At 52.3% G+C, this 22,090-nt stretch overlaps 1 protein-coding gene across 5 annotated transcripts; it reads right to left on the reverse strand.

Annotated features, from left to right (window-relative positions):
- Nucleotides 1–602: 602 nt before the first annotated feature.
- Nucleotides 603–21,670, reverse strand: TRAF2 (TNF receptor associated factor 2). 5 transcript variants are annotated; one of them, XM_064393364.1, is made up of 10 exons: nucleotides 21,596–21,670; nucleotides 18,474–18,694; nucleotides 17,838–17,916; nucleotides 17,389–17,487; nucleotides 7,529–7,600; nucleotides 5,931–6,005; nucleotides 4,726–5,085; nucleotides 3,577–3,754; nucleotides 1,916–2,064; nucleotides 603–1,216 (listed from the first exon to the last, which is right to left on the reverse strand). In XM_064393364.1, the coding sequence occupies exons 2-10, from the start codon at nucleotides 18,659–18,661 to the stop codon at nucleotides 998–1,000; spliced, it is 1,419 nt and encodes a 472-aa protein (XP_064249434.1). In that variant the 5' UTR covers nucleotides 18,662–18,694; nucleotides 21,596–21,670; the 3' UTR covers nucleotides 603–997. The 5 variants fall into 5 exon arrangements, with proteins under 5 accessions (XP_064249434.1, XP_064249432.1, XP_064249433.1 ...); XM_064393362.1 differs by lacking the exon at nucleotides 21,596–21,670 and adding an exon at nucleotides 20,749–21,341; XM_064393363.1 differs by lacking the exon at nucleotides 21,596–21,670 and adding an exon at nucleotides 20,292–20,313.
- Between the last annotated feature and the right edge of the window lie 420 nt (nucleotides 21,671–22,090).

Here is a 22,090-nt window from a genome sequence, read left to right on the forward strand (position 1 = left end):
ACAGCCCAAGGCTGCAGTGCCCAGACAGACACGGCAGTGCAGCCACAGCTGGATGTGGAGCTCAGCAGGAGCCCTGGGAAGGCTGGTGGAGCTGTCCCACCGTGGGAACAAAGCCAGTTCTCTGTGTCTTTGCCTATGAGCAAAGACAGCTCCCAGCACAGCATCCACCCCACCCAGTGCTGCTCGGCACACGGGGCAGAGGGGCAGGGCGTGGAGCTCTCAGCGTGCACACCCTGTGTCACCCTCCTCTCCTGCAACAGGAGGGACAATCTCCACAACACATTCACTTCTTCCCCACAGGCATCCCTGGTGCTGCCCCAAGGTCCCTCCTGGGCAGCAGCACCTCCTGCCCCATTCCACACTCCAGCACACACCACCCATCACACACCCAGCAAGGCTGGACTCAGGGCTCCCCTGCCCTGCAGCTGGGCTCAGCACCCTCCTAACACAGCAACGGCATCAAACCAGTCTGTGTCTCTCTTGCCCAGCTGGCACTGCAGCTGTCACACACCCTCCTTGTCTCCGGGGTGTGGAGCAACCAGCAGTGCAAAGCCATGGCACCCCACAGCGCACAGCTTCGAGAAACACGGAGATCTCAGAAGGAAATCCTAGACAGCTGAGCCAAAATCCACAGGAGGTGGAGCTCAGGCAGGGCACACCACTGTTTTACTAGAGAGCTGTGGATGTCGGCTAAGCTGGTAGAGCAAGAGCTGCACTGGTTTCCACTGGAGTCCAGACAGCAGCAGTTCAGACATCCAAGTCTCTGCAGGGAATCTTCCATATTCCACAGCCTGCCAGTATCCACCCAACCCTCTCCTCAGGAAAGAGGGCTCCTGTCAGACACCTCATTTCCACTCAGAGCAAAGGTCCCTTTCAGGAAGGGCTTTTCCTCTCTCTTTTCCTCTCTCTTGCTCTGAGACCTGCCTGAAGTGCAGCACAAGCGGGAGATGCCCTGGGCAGTGCTGGTTCCACGCTCACTGCTCCAAGGTCAGGAGGGTTAGAGGCCTGTGAGATCAACGATGGCTTTAATAAAGATGGCATCATCACGCACGTAGGAGTTCTTGGCTTCCATGACGGACACGGGGCAGAAGAGGGGGCAGCCACTGGCGATGTTCATCTCCGTGACAGGGCGCTGGAAGGATGAGGATGTCACATCAGGGCGGAAGGCGTCGATGATGTGCTCCCGGTTATTCTGGTCCAGAAGCATCAGGGTGACCTGTGGGGAAAGGTGAAAGCATAAGGGAGTGGCTGAATAAAAGACACATGGAAGCCCAGCCCAGTGACCTGCTGTGACACATGCAGGTACCAGCAGCCACAGCCACCCTGTGCACCTGCAAATCAGAGAAACGCCTCTGAGTGGGACCAGCAGAGAACATCACCTCAGTAATGTCCTCTAGAAATCTTCCCCATCCCCACATCCTGCCTGTTACTGGAAACTTCCCTGTGGCAGCACAAGTCTGTCAGACTGACTGAAAACCTACACTCCGCTCTCAGAACCAACACTGCACTCAGGTATTTCCCTGAGCCTGCAGAGAGGCCTGTTGTCCTCTCTGCATCTGCTTGTGCCCACTCACTTGGCCTCCATGCGTTCCACAAACCTGCAGTTCCCAGGAGCTGGGATCTGAGCTCCTGATAGGGAGTGAGCACCTGCTGTCCCTGAGCTCTCAGGCCACCACAACCTTCCCTTGCCCTCCAGCCCTGCAGAGGCTCTGTGCAGTTCCAAACAGCCCATGTCACGCCCCTGCCCCACAGCACAGCTGGTGGTCTCAGCACACCTGGGGAACTCCCAGGGCAGCCACACAGAGCCCTTCCTCTGCCTTGCCAAGCAGGCAGGAGTGACAGTGCTGAGAAGCTCGAGTGGGTGCTAAACCAGAGAGGCCACAGATGGACACAGTGGGCTCTGCTCCAGACCCACCTTCTGGTTGAAGGGCCACCGCAGCAGCGCGTCGTTAGGTCCCTTCATCACCACAAAAAACAAGGACAGGTGGGTCCCGCGGCCGGTGCCGTCCCCGTTCAGGTACACGCGCAGACACATCTTGTAGCCGTACTTGCTGGTGTAGAAAGCTGTTAGAGAAGTGTGGAACAGGCACAGTGAGGGTCCAATGCAGCACAGCCTGGCACCAGCAGATCTCTCTGAACTCTGAGGGCTCTGAAGTTTGGAATCCGGGAGAAGCCAGGTCTGGGCTGCACCAGAGGTGGTCTGGACAGCCCAAGGCCAGGCAGTGCAGCCCCTGGCCAGAGCAGACGCTGTGCACAGAGCAGCTGCCAGTCCCCTGGCTGTCCCCTCACTGCCAGGGGAGATCTGCCCCAGAGTTGGGCCAATCCTCCTGCACCCCAGTGCTGAAGGAGCAGTGGTTCATGGCAGTAACACTGGTGACCAGGAACAAACCCCCTCCATAAAGCACCTGGCTGGCAGAGCACCCTCAACACCCCCACTGTGAGCTGGTGCCTCTGATCTGGGCAGGGGCTCAAGCAAGTGAACTTCAATTCTCATTTGGATCCCCACGGCATGGCTTGGGCATGGCTGGGATGGGATGTCAGGCACTTTCCTTCCCCAGCAGTCCTGGGAATGCCTGTGGTGTGACACTAGACCTATGTGGGGTCACAGCTTGGAAGGGGACCTGCCACAAGTTACCCTCCCACAGCAGCACAGAGCTGTACATCTGGGACTGGCAAGGCTCAGCGGGCACAGGCAGAGATCAGGGGTCACAGCCAATATTTTACTGCAGGACTTGGTGCTTTTCCCAAAAGGCAGACTATGAATGGCAGAGACACTGCTCTTCCACAGGGCGAGGAGCAAGAGATCGGGTCTTTGTCACTGCGTCCCTCTTGGAAATGCCCAGCTCATTTGCTCTGCTCCTTCCTCCTCACTTGCTTCACCCCAAGGCTCTCAGGACAGATGACCCCTTTGCTAGTCCAAGGAGAATATCCCCATTTGCCCCTCTAGGCCTTCTCAGCAGTCCCATCACCCTTTGAATGTAAAACCCATAGAGGAACTGAAGGAAAGATGGCTAGAGTGGTGGGAGTAGCCAGGAAGAGTGACCATGCAGCTGGGTATCCCACTCTCCCTGGCCCAGGCAAGGAGCAGAGCAAAAACCCAGTAAGGCCCTCCCCCTTCCCCCCTCCCGACTGATGAGCTTCACCCTGGCTTGTGGTGGGTCAGGCCCTGAATGAACCTTCCTTGTACAACTTGCTGTTTTGAACTCAAGATTTTGCCCTTTTCCAAACCCCGTGGCACTCTGTGTCCTCACAACACTGCAAGCAGAATCTCCACTTCCTTTTCTTTAACACAGATATCAGCTGGTATTTCCTTGCCTTTACATTTAATGCAAACCAAACAGTTACAGCCAATTCCCTTTCTCATCCCATTCACAGCCTGCACCTCTCTCCTCTCAGCCCTCTCTTCCCTCTTGGAACAGCATTGGTCTGCATGCTTCACCCTCCAAGACAAAACACCCCCTTCCACATGGAATATTTCTTTTCTCAGCCTGGCCTTGGCAACATTTCCCAAGAAAAAGACCTGTCATGAGACCCACACACAGCTGAGATGCAAAAGATTTTGGGGATTTTGCACACCTGGGGAGAAGATGGCAGGAGAGCGGCCTGTTATCGCCTCCTGACGCTTCCGGGCAAACTCCGTTATCTTCCAGATGAAAACCCCATCGTAGGTGGAAGCCTCCATGTTGCGGATCTTCTCCTCCATCTCAGCCATGGCCAGGTCTTTAAGCCCAATGCTCCTCTCCAGCTGCCGGACCTGCTCAGTGGGACACATGGTGCAGGTTAGAGACACGCAGGCTCTGGGGCCCGGGAGAGCCGGCAAACCCCAGCAGACCCTGGCATCCCCTCAGGACTGCTTCTGAGGGAGACACTTTCTCCAGAATGGACAGGGAGCATGGGAAGGAGAAACCAAGCAACATCAGCCAATTCACTGAAGCTTCTGTCTGCACCCTGTCGCTCTGGAGAAGATCCATCAATACAGCTTAGTGCTTGAGCTGGGAACTTCCCCCTAGACAATGTGAAACTCCTTCCAAGGAGCTGCTCCCTTAGCTGAGCAACACAAGAAGTGAGAATGGGGAAAAAATCCCCAATAACTCAGCATTGTGACAAAACTAAATTAAGAAAGAAAAGAACCTACACCCTCTGGAGGGTTCGTCCCTGCCAGCTCACACAGGGTCACGCCAGATCAGTTGCCCAGAGAGCACAGGTACGCTGCAAACTGCACAGCTCCAGGTGCCAGGAACACTAGGAGCCCTCCACAGGGACTGTGCTGGAGCAGGCTGATGGAGGCAGCTCCTTCACACCTCCAGCCTGTTGCTGCAGGCAGCAGCACTGATGGCACTCCTTTGGCAAAGGCAGCACTCCTTTGGAAAAGTCTGGAAGGTGAGCAGCCCCACAGATTCAGTGAGATGCAGCACAAGGAGATGCAGTGAAATTCTGGGTGCTCTGGCTGTTGTCAGAAAACTTTGCTGAGGAAGAACCCCTTGGTATCTTGCCCAGTTTGATAATTAACAGAGGTCTGATGCTTTACACAGGTCAGTTAAATTCCCAGCTTTCCAGGGAGCTGCTGAGGGTTGGGCACAGGCACAACGGGTATTTTAGTTCTGCTTTCAGATTTGTGGAGTTTCAGGGTCGAGTGCTGAAGCTTTGCTAGCTCATGACACGGAAAGGAAACAGGAAACAGCCTCTGCTGGGAGTGCTGGGAAGCCCAGGTGAGCAGTTACACACCTTGTTGCTCAGTGTTTCAATTTTCTCCTGGTCCAGCCGGTGCTGCCGACTGTAGGCTTCAGCTGTCAGGGAAACTCTCTCCACCTCCCGGTTAAGCACACAGACAATGTTCTCAAAGGTAACTGTTTTCCTCTCAAGGGCCTCACACCTTCCCAAGAGCTCCAGGGACCGGGAGAGCTCCGACTCTGAGCACAGTGAGTTTGCTGCCAGAAGCGGGGAGCTGTTTTGTGATGAGGAAGGAACAGCAAGGGGTTTCAGGTCCCCAGCACCAGTCTTGAGGCTGAGCACAGAGCTCAGAAGCATGTAGAGATGCTCTGCCAAACACTTCCTTTCATGTTCCAGGAGCTTTTCATTTTCCACCTACATGAAGAGAAATACATCCCCCATTCAGCATGTGCAGCTACACTGTCACCATCCACAGAACAAATTCCTCCTATCCAGGTCACAACATCAGTTTCAAATATATAATTTATAGGGGAGAAACAAAAAAAAAAAAATTTAAAAATGTGTTTTGGTGGGGGTGGTTTGGGTTTTTGTTTAGTTTTAGAAATGCTTCAAATCACATACAATGAAGGATGCTAAACGCTTCCCCCAGCTATACTCTGCTCTGCCTTCCTCCCAGAAAGCTCTGTCAGATGTACCTAACAGCAACAAAGGACAAAGCCTCACCCAACCTCCTGGAGGAGGGATTTATTTGAACCACTGGGACCTGCAAGAACTAAGTGACATAGAGAAATGGCCTGGCTCCAGTATTTTGCTTACAGAATCATGGTAATCACAAGTCATTACACACTTGCTTGAAGAGACCTTAAAGCTCATCCTGTCCAAGGGATCCAAGGACAGCCACAGCTCCTCTGGGCACCCTGTGCCAGGGCCTCCCAACCCTCACAAGGAACAATTTCTTTCTAAAAATCTCATCTAAACCAGACCTCTGTCAGTGTGAAGCCATTCCCCCTGAAAGAAGCATAACCACCACAGTCCCAAAGCACTCAGGGTGCTCTTAAAGTAGGAGATTTCCTTCCACAGGAATTTAATTCCTGGGACGCCCAGACTCTGCACAGCGCATGATGTGAAGCTCCATGTGCAATGGGTTTAATCAAATACCTGAAGGAAAACAGCTGTGACAGTTTGGGTAACAGCAGTTTGCAGGAACTCTAATGCTGGGACTGAAAAGTGCCAAGGTAACCCAAGAGAGGAGTCCTTACCACCTCAGCACAGCCCACAGCCTCGAACCGGCAAGGTACTTTGGATCTGCCACACGTCTTCACGTGGTCCCGAAACTAGAAAGGGAGGAAGGAAGGCAGTATTAGATCTTACGTGTCCCTAGTGCTTCCTCTCCATCCCACTGACATTTGGTAAACTACAGCCAAGCTGAAGAATGCCCAAGCTATGGCTAACCACCAGCTGTCACCGTGCCCACTAAACCTGGGCTCTGCCCGCCATCAGGCATGATGTTCACCGGAATACAAATACAGCCCTGACACCTGAAGAAAATATAATTTCTCCTTCTCTTGATGGCTGGGAGGTCTCACTGCTCACAAGCACATGCAAGAGTGAAAAAGTAATGGGTACATGTACAAGCTGTGGCTGAGAGCTTCCCTGAGGGCTGAGGAATGGGAGGCACAGGCAAGAACCTCACGAAACAAGGACACATTCTTTTTGGGCACTTCACACAACTCTGGTAAGGACGTGCTACAGGTTGGTATTTTTACCTCCATCCCAGCATTACATTTCTGCAGAGAGGTGCCCCTAACCCCTCAGCACTGAGATAACTTGTTCAGATTCCCACATAGTGCATGATTAATCCAACGAGTACTGTCACAGCTTCAGCTTGGGTTTAGTACACCTCTCACCACCAGATACCAGAGCTCTGTTCTGAACAACCACCATATTCCCTCCCCACTTAACTCCTACATCTGCCACAACAGATGTCAATTAAAACTGATTTTAAATCACTTTTTTAAAGGCTTCTAGATCCATCTGGCTTGTGTAATGAGTGGGTTACTCTGAGTTAACATGGCAACAAATAACGAACAAGAGTTTGGAGAAATAAACACAGGAGTTAATATTTAAACACAGAGTAGATCACCCGTGGGGACTCCATGAGCTGGCTTCCTGCAGAGCTTCAGCTCCCACCTGCAGATAAGCTGGGCTGTACCCCAAACCCCAGCCTCCAGATAAGGTGGGCTGTAATGCCACCCCTAGCCCCTCCTTATGGTGCTCATTTGGAAGAACTCTTTTGCTCCTCTTCTTGCCACTTCTGTTGCCCTGCCCTGCAAAAGGGCTTTCTCCAACACTGCTAGTAAAAATACTCGCCTGTAGAAGGCAAGATAGTTTCAGATGCATGTGCTTTTTGAAAATGTTTCCCAAAACTTGAATTTTTCAGACTTTTGAGCCTTGTCCCAGGAGCCAGCAGCCTGGAAATGCTATAGGCATGGATTCCATTAGATTATTACTTAGATATCAATTAATATAGCTGGAGATGGGCTCTCTTTCCAAAATTGCAGCAGTAGTTGATGCCGTTGCTCACACAGAACATAAACCCATGAGTGTGCTTTTCCCACAGAGGCTCTGCTCCCGTACATGGCTCCAAGGGAGATGGCAGTGGCAGCACCAACACTGACCTGAGCCACATTACCTCACACCCATCCTTATGGAAAACTCACATCCACATTAACAGCTGCCACTCAGTTGTTTTCCCCACTTCATTTCCTAATGGGCTCTGTTCCTCCCTGCTGCCAGAATGCCAAGCTCAGCCCATCAGGACACCAAATACCCCCAGGGCACAGGGTTGGATGGATACCTTCTCCCTGGGAATCTTCTTCCCACAGCCTTCACAAGTCAGCGGGAATTCAGGGCAGACTTCATCATGAGCCTGTGAAGGAACATACAGGAGATATTTGTTCTCAAATAAAAGGCTCACAGAGGTTTTGTGATGGGCACAATCCCAAGGGGGTGGGTTTATACCTTATTACAGACAAACACTGGATTTACCAACCTACACTCCGACCTTAGTCATGCTGATCCCTCTGAGCTGCTGACTCATCGTGTGACCTCCAGGCTACCTCAGTTTTGGGTGCCTACGTAACCTCAACTTCTATTTAAAAGATGCTACAATGATTTTTTAAAAATTCAAATTATTGCTTTGATGGCCAAGATAACAACGGGAAACTCCATTTATGGCTCTGCCAGGAGAAGACACGTTGATGCAGGTTGAGTGGAGTGAGCCACTACCTCAGCAGGATAATTTGGGTAGTTTTTCCACTGTAATGGTTATCAGTCAGCTGAGGCATAGGCCCCGTGACAGCTCATCACATGCCAGGCTGAGCTGTATGATTGTATCTTCACATTTGAATTAGAGTACCATTTTCCAAGCAGAAAGAAAATTATTTTTAAACTGTTTCATTTACCAGTCCCTGCACACAAGCAATTGCCTCTGCAGCCAGACTCAGGGTTGGATGATGGCCAGAGAGGTTGAACAAATGACCAGGGCAACGTGATCCTCTGTCTTCGGTAGACTCTTCGGCAACAGTGCTGGCTAAAAGGAATGCTGGAACATGCCACTGCTTCTGTGCCATTTCCACACTGCTTAAACCTTCCTGTTATACACCCACCAGTTGAAACAAGGCATTGGAAACACCATGAATATGCAGATCAAAACTCAAAATATAAGAGCACTGAAGTCTCCTGCCATGGTAGGGACAGAAAAAAAAAAATCCAACCAGGAGCTTTTTTAATGCAGCCATCTGAACCCAGATGTTTGAAAACTTGGTCACAATGAATCTCTGTTGCCTTCTAGGGGAACACACACAAACCTCACCCTGTCACACATCAGGAAGTGGAAAGTGAAACCAGCAGTAACTCCACCCCGGCTTCTTGGTCACTCTCTCCTTTTTATGCTTTGAGTAACTTAAGCTCAGAGTTTCACTGTGTGCCCCTGGCCAGCCAGCAGGGTTTGGAGGGCACTGCTGCCAGCACGGACGCTGCTGCCTGCAGAGGAGGAGGAGAAGGAGGAGGAGGCCAAGTGCCTGCCTTTATCCCACTCAGAGTGAGTGAGACCTTTTTTCTACCCACCTACTGCTCTCATGTTCTAGAAACACCCAATAACATCTACCCCATGACCCACAAAGCACTGGCAGAACAGATGGTCTGGCTGAAAGAAGGAAACTTCACTGCAGAGGCAACTATTTTAAAAGGGAATATTTTAAACTTATGGTTTCCCATGCCAACACGTGGGTGTGAAACTACCACCCCCTCCACACTCCCCACCTCCCAGCGTTTATCCTTCATCCTGATTCCCCTCTGCACCACAATGTAACGCCCAAGAGTGGGCAGCCCTGCCTGCAGCACGGGAAGGAGCTCAAAGAGCAACTGTTCTGCATGTAAATAGTTAAAGACACCCAGAAGCTGCAGCCAGCGCAGATCCAAACATTTCTGTATAAACAGTTTCAGGCTCTTCTGGAAACCCCTGTTCTTCCTGCCCCACGTGGGTGTCAGAATAGAGATGGATGGTTTCAGTCCTGGAAGAAATCCAACCCACTCTGGAGCCAAGAGCAGGGGTTGGCACTTGGGCCTCATCTGCCACACTCCACTCACCCAGAAATGGGGCAATCCTCCTGTTTATGTCTTTCCCAAACCCACAGCTGTAGCTTCTGCTACAGGGATAAGCACCACTCACATTCAGGCACTTGCTTGGAAAGTTTTTGGGAGTTCTAGAAAGCCATCTATAACTGTGAGTGGGACTAGGCAAGAGCAGACACTCTCCCAGGGGGAAACCAGAGTGGAAATCAAGCTGGAAAGGCACCAGAAAGAGGGGACAGCCATGGAAGAATTAAAGTGGAGCTGGAAGTCAATGGCTCACCCAGCAAGGCACACACCAGCCTACAGCATCCAACAGCAGGACCAGGAAAATCAAATGAGGCAGAGGTAACAGCCTTCAGCAACACCTGGTTCTTTCCACTGAATTACAACCAAAGCCGCTGATTGATAAATTTCCTTCCCTAATAATAAACACAACCCCACAGCAGCCTGCCCATCACCCACCACCATCAGAGAGGTCATTCTCTGGGAGCTCACTGGAAAGGTTAGAGAATTGGACACCACTGCTCATGGAAGGGTCAGGGCAACTGAGAGGATCAGAGTCAGGGACTGCGTGTGAGGGAAATCAGAATCACAGAATAATGGAATGGGTTGGGTTGGAAGGGACCTTAAAGCCAATTTCATTCCACCCTGCTACCATGGGCAGGGACACCTTCTACTATCCCAGGTCATTCCAAGTCCCATCCAGCCTGGCCTTGGACACTTCCCAGGGATGGGGCAGCCACAGCTGCTCTGGGGGCAACCTGTGCCAGGGCCTCACCACCTTCACAGGGAAGAATTTCCTCTTAACATCTAATCTAAATCTCTTCCCTTTTAGTTTAAAACTACTCCCCCTTTTCCTGTAACTATCTGTCCATGTAAAAAGTCCCTCTACATCTTTTTACAAGTCCCCTTTAAGCACTTACAGGCTGCAGTGAGGTTTTCCCAGAGCCTTCTCTTCTCCAGGCTGCTCAAAGGTGCTGAGCTCTCCCGTCTGCCTGCAGGCCTACTAGCAAATGGAGCTGCACATTTCTACTGGGAATCTCCCACCTCAGTATCAGGAAAGCAGAAAAGCTGTACATTATTTAAATTTGCAGTATTTGCAGACAAACTTTCTCTCTGGACACTCTGGCAGCAGGATGAGGCTGTTCCACCCCAGGCAGCAAGCCAGCACTCTGCACTGCAGCTGTGCAGGGAAGTGCAGGCACACAGAGGGAAAAGTGGGTTTTAATAAGGGCAGCTGATCTCTGGAGCATACAGTGATCAATCCTAAGGAAGCTGAGGGCAGATCTCACTGAGCTCTGAAGCTTCCTCATGAGGGGCAGCTCTGATCTCTGCTCTGTGTGCCAGTGACAGGAATCAAGGGAATGGCTGGACTTGTGCCAGGATGGGGTTAGAATGGATATTGTGAAAAGGTTCTTCCCCCAGAGGGTGCTGGCACTGCCCAGGCTCCCCAGGGAATGGGCACGGCCCCGAGGCTGCCAGAGCTCCAGGAGCCTTTGGACAGCACTGCCAGGGATGCCCAGGGTGGGACTGTTGGGGGGTCTGTGTTGGTGTCCTGTGCAGGGCCAGGAACTGGACTGCATGATCCTTGTCGATCACTTCCAGCTTGGAATATTCTCTGGTTCTACGCAATGCCAGGATGAGCCTGCTTCCCTACTTCTCCCTCAGCCAAGAGGCAAAACTGCAGTTTGATCTGATCACCATTTCACCTCAGGGCATCACTACATTCAATTTCAACTCTGGAAGAGGCTTCTGCTGGAAATCATTATCTCCATACTCTGGTGGCAGAGCAGGACATGCCTCTGCTGCCTGGCTGCTCAGCTCATAACCTGCCACATCCACAAAGGTCCAGTTTTTTACTGGAGGTCTTGTAACCATGCTAGGAATCCACCAGCATGACACTGGGCTCCCCCTCCAGCCAAGGGACAAGGCAGGCAGCTGGGAAATGCCACTGTTGAAGCAGCTGCTGTGGGATACCTCTGCCAGAGCCTGTGGGAAGGTCACAGCAAAGGGCAGGGCTGGCAGAGGGACAAGGGACAGCAGGACAGGCTCAGAATGAGCTGCACACTGCAGCTCTCCTGCAAAATCCCCTGGTCATGGAAAGTCACTCCATTGGTCTCCTCTGAGCACAGCAACAGTAACCACAAGCAGACAGCTCAGGGGCTTGGCAGCTGGAAGGAGCAACACGAAGTAAGCAAAACTACCGTGATGGCAGAGGAAAGGCAGCTGCCAGGACACAGGGCACAGGGGTGGCTACGAGGGCTTGGGTGGTCTCCAGCCTCAGCACTGCCATATGCAGCACTTGGTTTCTTGGACACAGTAGCCTGGCTACAAGGAAAAGGGTGGGCCCATGGAATTGTAGAGAAAACACTGAAAATGAGTCTCCAGTATAAAAGAGAGTTTAGAGGGAACCTGAATCCTTTGCGCTAAGAAGCATCGGTTGCTTCGTGCATCTCTGTCAGCTTCCCAGGGGCTCAAGAGCCTGCAAGATGGGAATGTGCCACTCAAGGCAGGTGCTTTGGGATGCCCTGCTCCTGTCAACACAGGGGTCCCCCTGATGCAGGTGTAATTAGCACTGATTCCATGATGCAGAGGGCTGAACCATTGCTTTATTCTTCTATACTATATTAATACCATATTCTTAAGAAACCCATAATCCCTTCCAGCCTATCCAATACAGCTTTGACCTAATTGGTCAACCAACCAAAACAGCACCACCCTTTGGTAAAGAGATTTCCATAACACATTCCACATTTGCCTAGCAACAGGTGCAGCAAGTGGAGATAATAATTGTTTTAATTCTTTCTCAGCTTTCTCACGACTCCTCGCAGCCTTCCCCAGGGAAAAATGCCTGGGAAGGCCTGTGCCTGCTCTCTGTGGCCAGAGAGCTGCTGCCACATGCTGCTCTGAAGTCCCCATGCCCTTCTGTGCTGCAGCTCCTCCTGACAGGGAAGTCCTGAGCTGGTTCTATGCTAGGCTTGCTTGAACCTTTTCCCACACAGGTGAGTCAGGCTACCCGGCACAGGGTGACCACACACCCAGTCCCCGTGCTTCTGCATGGAGCCCAGCAACACAAGGCTGGAAAGCAGGAACCCAGTCTGTAATTCCCAGTGCCAAACGGGAATGGGAGCTTTCTGAGACCATCACACAGGCTGGTGCCAGACACAAACTCCTCCCTTGCTGGGACATGCTGTTGACAGATCCAAGCAAGTTCACTTGGCATCACTTCAAAGAAAGTGTCAAAACCAAAGATGAAGTTTGCATCACTAGGTACTGTTGGCTCCAGCTGGCCAGGCAGTGAGGGGGTGGGAACCCAACACACCCTCACTGCTCTCAGTGCCCTGCTGCCCACCTGAGTGAGGACAAAAGGCAGCAGAAGCCTTGTGGGGGTTCCTGTGGGCTGGCTCACACCTCTGTTCAGGCCCAGGCAGGAACTCTTGTTTTCAGTGTAGAAGTTTTGTTCATCAACTGTTAGGGCTGATCAGACAGAGTTTGATTTGGGGATTGCTGGCAGAGGGACACCAAGGCAATGTTTCAGGTACTGAAGACAAGTGTGAAGGCAAGAGTGACTTTTTAGGGTAAAGGAAAGTACAAAATGCATTTGAAGCAGCAGCAGGTTTTCTGTCATTTTTAAAAACAGGTTCTGCCACTCCTGGCTGCTTTCAACTATGAACAAGCACGAAGTGGTGGTACACTCCAGGATGCTTTTTCCAAATCTCTCCACAATTCCCCCACCTGCACTCCAGCTGCCATGCATTCCTCACAGTGTAGAACCATATGAACCTCCACTTCAAACCTCGTGACTTACAGCTTTTCATTCTCCAAGGAGCAGATGTCAAAACTATTAACTTTTGGGCCACCACAAGAAGGCTGAGCTGGTTTCAGAAGTGAAGAGCAGACCCTCTGCAGCCGGGGCTTTCCAATCCCTCCCACACATGCTCTCTGGCACTCCCCGTAGCTCTCCCTCCCACCACAGTTTGGACGGGAAATGGCCCCATGTCCAGGCAGCCAGCTACACCAGCTACCGTGGGGACTGTGGCTGGGATGTGTTTGTGGGCCTCAGCTCTGGCTCTGGAAAGTACAGGTGTGTCTGATCCCTTTTCCAAAAGCAGAAGGTCCTTTTGGTCACCTCCACGTACAAGTCAGGGATTCTCTCACCAGAAAATTATCTGGTCCTGCTGGAGCTAGCTGCAAAGTGCACTTCACCATCAGTCCAGAATTCAGAGCCAAAGCCTTCAGAAGAAGCCAATAATGCTGTACTGGGTTTTAAAGAGAAGGCCAGTCACCCTGGTACAGCAGCACCAAGTGCTCCTGCCACAGCACCTCAAGCGTTGTACCCCACACAGACAACAATGACAAAACACTCAGAGGAACAACTCTGTGGAGCAGGAGACAGGTGAATGAGCTTCAAAGACCAACAGCTCTCCTCTAAGCAATGTGCAAAGCCCTGAAGATGAAGTTTCAGCCTCAGCTGAAAATCACCACCAAAACCTGCTGGGGCACTCCTGGTTGCAGCTGGGAAGGAGGGGCATGACATGGGCACAGCCCTGGCTCAGGGCCCCCAGCAGCACTGCTGAACAGAGTTTTCCCTACCTAAGGTGCAGTAGGGGCTCTACAGCATCTCCTAAGTATGAACAGTGGGCAGAAAGGAATGCCTGGTTATCCTGTTCTTCTGGAGCCAGGAAGCCACATAGCCCAGAAGGGGCTATAGACACCCTTTCTGACACCACAGGCATTTGAGTAACATCACTTGTGTTTGGAGCTTTGCACCTTCTGCAGCCTTCCAGGTTTCACTTAGAAAGAACTCTCTAAAACCAAAGTGACAACAACAAACTTAAAGAAAGCATGTTCCCTCCAGCATGGATTAAGCCAGCTTGTTCCCACACCTGACTGTTGCTTGGCCTCAGAAGCTGAGCTGATATGAGCCCCACAAATCTTAGTTTAAACACTGATGTCATGTTTAAGCTTAAAACTTAGTTCTTCTTCCTAAAATTGGACAATTTCATTTCCTTATGTCTCAGTTAATTCTGCTTCCAGCTGAAGAAGGCTGCATTAAATGCCCTGTCTGGGGTAACCAAGGGGAAGGCCAAAGTTGACCCCATGTATACTCCTCCTCAGCCCCCTCCTGGGGGGAGGACACAGGAAGGGAACTGGTGGGATGAAAAGCATAAATAAAAGGTGCATGAAAACTGACAACAGTATGTTGATAAACAGGAGAGGGACGTGGGCAGCTAGAGGTACTGAAAGGTGGGAGGAAAAACACACCAAAGCTGAGGAACCACAAACTCCCTCTCCTGGATATCACTGGGACCGTTTTTGAGGTTTTTCCTTTTGCTTTAATGGGCTGAGTTTAGTTTCTGCAGCCCTTCTCAGACTTTGCTCTTGAATCTAAAGGTTCATGCCCACAGCCTGATTTTCAAAATGTACAGGCAGACAGACTCATCAGGAAACAAGGTCACCAATAAAAGGAAAAACCCTTCAGCCCCTCCCCCACCAAATTACTTTATCCAAATGCCACAAAATATTTACAGACACTGAAAAATGCAGCCATAAATCCAGACTTAAATATTTCATATGGTCCACACAGCTTGAAGCAAAATGCAAGTCATGTCCAAGCTGACTGCACTCATTCAGTTTTGTGTTTCCCTTTGAGAGCCAAATTTCAGTCCACCTGAACAGAAAGCAAAACTGAAATCCATTTTACTCCTTTTCTCGAGGCTTAAGCTTTCCAGCTGCAGAACATTTTTCCCCTGTGCGTGCCCTGATAAGATTAGCAAGCCAGAAGTGACAGTATCTCTTCATTTGCAAGGGGAGAGCAGTCTCTCTCAGCACAACACACGATTTTAAAATTAGCAAACAGTGAATTCACTCTGAGGGACTTTCCATGTCCTCTCGGAAATAGCTCTGAGGTACTTTCCAGAGTGGGAGTGCTGCGCTGCTGCAGGACGTTACCCACAGTGCAGCTACAGATGCAGCTCTTCTGCACCAGGCAGCTCTGCACTGTGGCCCTGAAGGCTGTGTTTAACCTTAGCCCAAGATATCACAAGGCTCTGGGCTAACACAGCCATTCAACGCCTCCTTTCCCAGCCCTCTTCATCAACACACATGATTTTGGCAGCATGGAGACAGCCAGTCCTGATTAAATGCCACAGCTCTTTGGCAGGCATATGAGAGGAGATAACACAAGCCAGACCTTGCCTCCTCCCACCAGTTCCTAGGAAAGAGCCAGCCTTTCCTGAGAGGGCACAAAATAACCTCCTTCCTCAGGCTGAATGCCACCGGGGCAGGCAGGAGAGGTGACTCCGTCCTGAGAGGATACAGCCAGCACTGCTCCAAACCCCCACACCCCCTGTACCACACAGGACACCCCGAGACTCACAAAAACCCCTGGCAGGGAAGATGTCACAGACGGCACAGACCCACAGCCCACACACTCCAGGGCCACACCACTATCAATCATCTTTTGTCTCAGCAAACAACAAACTGCAGTTTGGGAAGATCAAGTGGAGAGTGAAAACAAGGCACAGGCTCATCCATACAGGAGCTCTTCATCAGCTGTGTGCAAGGTTCTGGGGCATCACACACTCCTGCAGCCCTGATGCCAGGACAGCTCGCTGCCCTTCTGAACTCCCAGTGGGAGCTCTGGCCAGACTCAAGCACTCTAACACTTGTCAGAATACATAGAGAGAACCTTTGGCAGCAGACTATTTTTGCTGAGCTCTGCAAGACCATGTTAAGACCTTTTTTAAAACCAGAAGAAAAAGTTCAGCACGGCTCATCAGCCACAGCACAATCAGCACTAGAAGTTGCTGACAGATATAATTTGGTTTAGTTTAACGAAGATGAGCTCACTATAATCATTGCAGAAGACATCGGACTTCTAGGCACCAGCAGAAATTAAAGCATGGAGCAAAGAATCTGCAGACACCACCAGCACAGCCTGAACCTGAAACCTCAGTACCTGGGTACCCTGTTCCTTGACATACAATCCCCAAACTCTATGTTGTGGAAGTGTTAAGCTTTTCACCTGACACTTCTTCAGTCCCACATTCACACCACGAGTCTCTCACAGGTGTACAAATGGAGGCTCACAGCAGCAGGACCTTTTAGCACCAACATCCTCATCTCTTGGACTGAACTTTGAGCACACAGCAGAAGGCTCACACAGCAGGACAAAGAAACAGCTGCAGAAGCATCTCTCTGCTAACAGGCAGAGGCCCAGTCTGGGCAGAACGCTCAGGCCTGATGCACAGCTGTTGCTTCTTCCTTCCACTTTGGAATGGCATCATTGAGAGAATCCCAACGTTAGCCTGGACAGACCAAGGTTAAACCAGCTCCTGAAACACATCTCAGTCACTGCCAAAGCTCTGTAAACCACCAGGCTATGATCTTAATCTGGAGTGAGTGTTAGAGGGAAATCAAATGCATTCCTCTTATCTCAGGCCTCCCATGTGGTGGCTCTGCCATTCCAAGAGGGATGACAAAATGGTCTTTCAGGAGCCAAAAGCTTCACATACAGTCACACACTACAGACCAAGCATCCCCAGCCACAACTAAAACCTGTATTAAAAAGCTACTGGGCTCCTCGAAGAGAAGTGAGGTAAAAAAATCATCTTGTCTAGAAGCCTTGTGTCCCAGAACAGTTTGGGTGATGGGTGACCAGAAGTACCCAACATCTAGTCCCACTACCCTGGTAGCTCTGGAGACAGCTGAAATGGGATCAGGTCACTTTCTGTGAGCTGATGGAGTTTTAGGTTCACATAATGCAGAGAAGTTCACAACCCTTTCATGGCACAGCAATTTCTTGACAGTCTTGTATAGCAGAAAAGAGCTGCAAAGAGAGCAAGTGGTTCCTGTCATGGAAGGAAATGCTCACAAGCAAATCTGGACTCATCTCAGTCCAGCCTGTGCCCTCAGCACAGCACACAAACCCTCATTCGGGGAACCTCTCCAGCTGACAGTAAAGTCCAGGGATTTGACAACTTTCCCCCACTGTCAGTGGGCACAGACAACACCCCAAGCCTTTTCCAAAAACAGAGGGAAGAAGGATGCAGATGTGCCAAGCCTCGCTCTGGCCTGTACCTCGTACTCTTTGATGGTTCCCTTCCAGGTGCAGCCGCTGTTGATGCAGACAGCAGGCAGACTCTCCACTTCCCGCCGCGCCGCATTGTCTGGGAAAGCCTGAAATGGAAAAAACAAGCAGACCACAAATATTACTGAGGGGCTGCAGTTTTGATCAGGACTTTGAATTCTTTCTGAAAACTCCTCCCAGACCAGTTGCCCCATCAACCCTCAGAGGTGTGTTAACAGCAACCAGATTGCTGTGACAGCTTTAAGTAGGGCACCACCACACACACGTGACCTGGATTTCAGCACCGAGGAGTCCAACACTGTAACCACCCTTCTCACTGCTGAAGAGAAGAGTTCCTAGGAAGAAGGAGTTCTCAGAGCTCATGTTTTAAGCAAAAACTGTAACTGGTATTACTGACATCAGTGATCTGTTAGGTTTCTTTCAATGCATTTTTCCTTACCGAGCTTGTTTCCAAAATAGAAATTCCTTCTTCATATATTCCTTCCTGGATACAGCTGGCACACTTTTGAGGTCCAGCACTACCAGACAGAAAAGTAATAATCAAACAAACAACAACAACAACAAAATTTAACAATAAATTGATTTCTGGTAACTTTATGAAATGCCAGTGTTTTCTTGTTTTTAAAGCAACACATTGAGCCTTTGCTTGTGTGTATTGTTGATGATTATTTCTAATTTCTTTTTCTGCCAATTAAACATTCTATCTTTCCTTGCACAAAGGTAGGAGTGAGATAGAACACAAGGAAACTTCTCTGGAAGCCAGCTTGTGCTTAAACCTCTCCCATTCTGACACAAGAACGAAATGATGACTTTATGACTGTGATGAAGGAGATGGGTGATAGACCTGGACTGCCTCCTCAATGGCCAAAATGCAGGGGATTCTAGAAAAGAGAACTCTGAAGCATCAACAAAGGCAAGTCAGAGATTACACATACCCTTAGAGATGATGCTGAACCCCAGTGATTGAACACAGCTCCCTTACTGAGAAAGTCCTGAAAATTACACTTCTCTCCGCTTTTGTTCTTGAAAATGCCTTTTCCAATACTTTGCCTTGCACTGGAGGCAGAGCAGTTACCTGATGATTCTCTTCAGGCAGTAGGAGCAGTAGCGATGGCCGCACTGTGCCTGGAACGGCCGCCTGAGGATGTTCTTGCAGTCAGAGCACAGGTATTTGACCTCCAGCTTAGTTCCCAGGATCTCCTTTGCAAACCCAGGCTGGTTTAGATCCAGAGAACCAGGTGGAGAAGAGTTTGCTGCTGCCATGTGAACGAAAAGTTCTGGCTGTATGTCCAGAGACTGAAAATAAAAGTATTTTTTCCAACTGATTATAATTGCATGGGGATGATTTGTCATATAAACTGTAGGCAGAAGATTATTAGACTGTCCCCAACAAGTAAACATACTGATGTAAACCACACTACAAGCCAGCCTTCACTTCCCAAATACGTGAGAAAACTTGAATTTTAGAACTGAATCCAGAACACAGAGACAGGAAGGACAGACCTAATAAAACCCCCTGAGTTGACTGAAATGCAGCCTGTTTAGAGATATCAAGTCTTCTTGCTCCAAATAAGGTAAAAAAACTGTGTTAAAGGTGATAAGAAATAAATATAATAAATTCAGTTCACCAAAAACCTGTTGGCCACTACAGCCTACCAATGCCTGCTTTCACACCTGTCAGCTATATCAGGAGGGACCAAAATTCTGCCCAGAGGCAGCTGGTCCCGGATGCTCCTGGGGGGAAGCTGGGCACACAGTGGAGCCCAGATTTAGTGGTGGTGCCCAGTCAGGCACAGAGGGTTCTTCAGAGGGATGGAAAATGAGGCACAAGCAAATTGGAAAGAAGGCAAAGAATAAAATGCTTTTGTTTTAGCTGCTTATGCATCTCATACCTTCATTCCCTGTGACTACATCCTACAGCCACCTAAAACACCTTAGGAGCACACCCGTGGAGTCCCATGGTTTGGATGGGGAGGGACTTTAAAGTTGATCTTATTCCACCCCTGCCATGGGCAGGGACACCTCCCACTGTCCCAGGCTGCTCCCAGCCCTGTCCAGCCTGGCCTTGGGCACTGCCAGGGATCCAGGGGCAGCCACAGCTGCTCTGGGCACCCTGTGCCAGGGCCTGCCCACCCTCCCGGGGAACAATTCCTAATTCCCAATATCCCATCCAGCCCTGCCCTCTGACAGTGGGAAGCTGCTCCCTCTGTGTCCTGTCACTCCATGTCCTCGTCCCCAGTCCCTCTCCAGCTCTCCTGGAGCCCCTTCAGGCCCTGCAAGGCGCTCTGAGGTCGCCCTGGAGCCTTCTGCTCTCCAGGCTGAACGCCCCGAGCCTGTCTCCGGGAGGAGCCCTCACGAGCAGAGACACCGAGAACGGGAGAAGAGCCCAGGGCTGCCCGCGGCCAGGAGGGCTCTCTGCCGAGCCGAGCTCCCGGCGGAGCGAGGCCCGGCCCCGCCGCTCCCTCAGGGCCCCGCACTCACCGGCCCGCTCCGCGCGCCCGCACCGGAAACGCGCCAGGCCCCGCCCCCGGACACGTGTGGCGAGCCCGGGCCCCGCCCCGGCCGGGAACGGCCCCGCCACGGGAACGCCCCGCCCCCGACACCCCCAGACCATCGCCCACCCTGGCACTCCCAAGACCCCCACAGCGACACCCTCGATCACCCAACAGCACCCACCCCTGCGTTCCCAATGTCCCCAGCACACCATCACCCATCCCTGCATCCCTGGCACCCCGACAACCACCGCGCCATCACCCACGTCCGCACCCCCAACGCCCCCACATCAGTCTGTGTCACCACACCCACCACCCGCCGTCACACCAGGTTATGCCCCCTGCCACCCCCACTGTCACCCCCTCAGCCACCTCCCCTCAGCTCCTCAGTCATTCCTTACCCCGTCCTCTGTCACTTCTTCCCCAGCACCACTCCTCGCTGGCCCCCCCAGCAGTCCCCTGCCACATCCCTGCTGGGAATGAACCCAGATCCCCGGGACGCCCTCGCATCCCCCAGGACGACTCATCTACCCCCCGGGTTCCCTCATCCCTCCTCCGTGCCCATCTCAGCCACCTCCTAGGGCCTCCTGGGTGCCCTGGTCCATCCCAGGGACTTCCCATCCATCCCCTGGGACCCCCCTCACACATCCCCGCATTTGCTGGAGGGGGGAAAAGACGGACTGTGACCTGGGGCCACCTCGCCCACCCGGGGGCCCATCGGGGACAGCCATCTCCCGCTGCACTCCCCCGGTGAGCAGCCCCTGCTCCCTTGGAAACGGCCCGGAGCGAGCCCTGGCACCTGAGGAATTGTTTAGAAGGGACTTTTGGCATTTTGGGTAGCAGCGGGCCCTCGCCTACCTGCGCACAGAGTGTCATGCCACCTCCGTCCGGTGCGGCCGGCCCGGGGCGCAGGGGAGGCCAGCTCGGGCAGGATGGGCGGCACGGGCACGGCAGGACGCCGATCGCAGCGGAGATGCCGTGTGCGGGAAACGCGCGGCGCGGCCCGCACTGCGCGCACGGCGAGGTGCTTTTTGCAGGGGAACTTGCTCGGCAAAAGGTCACAGCGGCAGCATTTGTCAGCCGGGGTCCCCAGCCCGGCTCCGGGGTTTTACCGCCTGCTGCGCCGGCGGGGCGGGGACGGGCGGGCTCTCCCCGCGGGGAATTCACCCGGCGCCGGGAAATCCTCGCTGTCAGAGCCGGGCGCGGTGACCGAGCAGTGACACAGCGGCCACGGTGACTCTCCGGGAGCCTGGCTGCGAACGCGGCGCCGGAGAGGAGGGGGTGGGAGTGAAGGGCGCGGCAGGACCGCGGGGCGCTCAGGGACACCCAGTGCTGCCCAGGCACCGCCAGGGCGGGATGCTCCCTGCCAGCGAGCCGGGGACAGCATCCCTGCGTGTGCCGGCACCGGGAATGGCACGGGCACAGCTCCCCCGGCATGGGAGCCGCTCCACCCACTGCACCGCAACAGCCATGGAAAACTTGGTGATGTCATCCATCGAAAAAAAAAGCCCGTCTACATTTCCTGAAATGACCGTGACCTGACAGCAGGACATGCTGTTCCCAGAGGGACAGGAAACCCGCACAAAGGCTTGTTTGGAACGCCGGCCGCGGGACGGGAGCGTGGGGCTGCTCCCAGTCCTGCCGGGACACCCTGGCTCCACCGCACGGCCCAGGGAGAAGGTCTCGCACCCCGCTGATGTCCCACCTCGGAGCTGCTTTCTCCCGGTGCCGGGGAGCCGGGGTCAGGCGTGTTGCGGTGACAGATGACAAATGCAAACCCCTGTGCCGACCTGATTTCCAAGCAATGCCTGGATCACCACGTGACCGGGATCCGGCCACTCGTCGTGCGCTTCGTCATGGGAAGACCCCATAAAAATCCGCCTGGGGAGTGTTAACTTTGTGCCCTCTCACTTCAGAAATAACGAGAGCAGGAGCAGCTTTTCATGCCTTTACTGCAACTGCGAAACTTTCTGGGCGATTCTGATGCATTTTAGGGATTTTCATCGAATCACAGAATATCCCAAGCTGCAAGGGACCCACCAGGATCACCCAGCCCAGCCCTGTCCCTGCCCAGACCCCCCAGCAACCCCACCCTGGGCATCCCTGGCAGCGCTGTCCAAAGGCTCCTGGAGCTCTGGCAGCCTCGGGGCCGTGCCCATTCCCTGGGGAGCCTGGGCAGTGCCAGCACCCTCTGGGGGAA

The sequence above is a fragment of the Passer domesticus genome, chromosome 18 (genome assembly GCF_036417665.1).
Source record: "Passer domesticus isolate bPasDom1 chromosome 18, bPasDom1.hap1, whole genome shotgun sequence".
Taxonomy (NCBI): Eukaryota; Metazoa; Chordata; class Aves; order Passeriformes; family Passeridae; genus Passer; species Passer domesticus.

What these genes read in the sequence shown, in the direction of transcription:
- TRAF2 (XM_064393362.1), bottom strand. Translation starts at nt 21,327, where the DNA reads ATGCCGGGGGAGCTGTGCCCGTGCCATTCCCGGTGCCGGCACACGCAG. An exon ending in TGCCTGAAGAGAATCATCAG is followed by an intron (nt 17,917 to 18,473) that starts GTAACTGCTCTG and finishes TCTGTCTGGTAG; the next exon opens with TGCTGGACCTCAAAAGTGTG. An exon ending in AGAAGATTCCCAGGGAGAAG is followed by an intron (nt 6,006 to 7,528) that starts GTATCCATCCAA and finishes CTCCCTTTCTAG; the next exon opens with TTTCGGGACCACGTGAAGAC.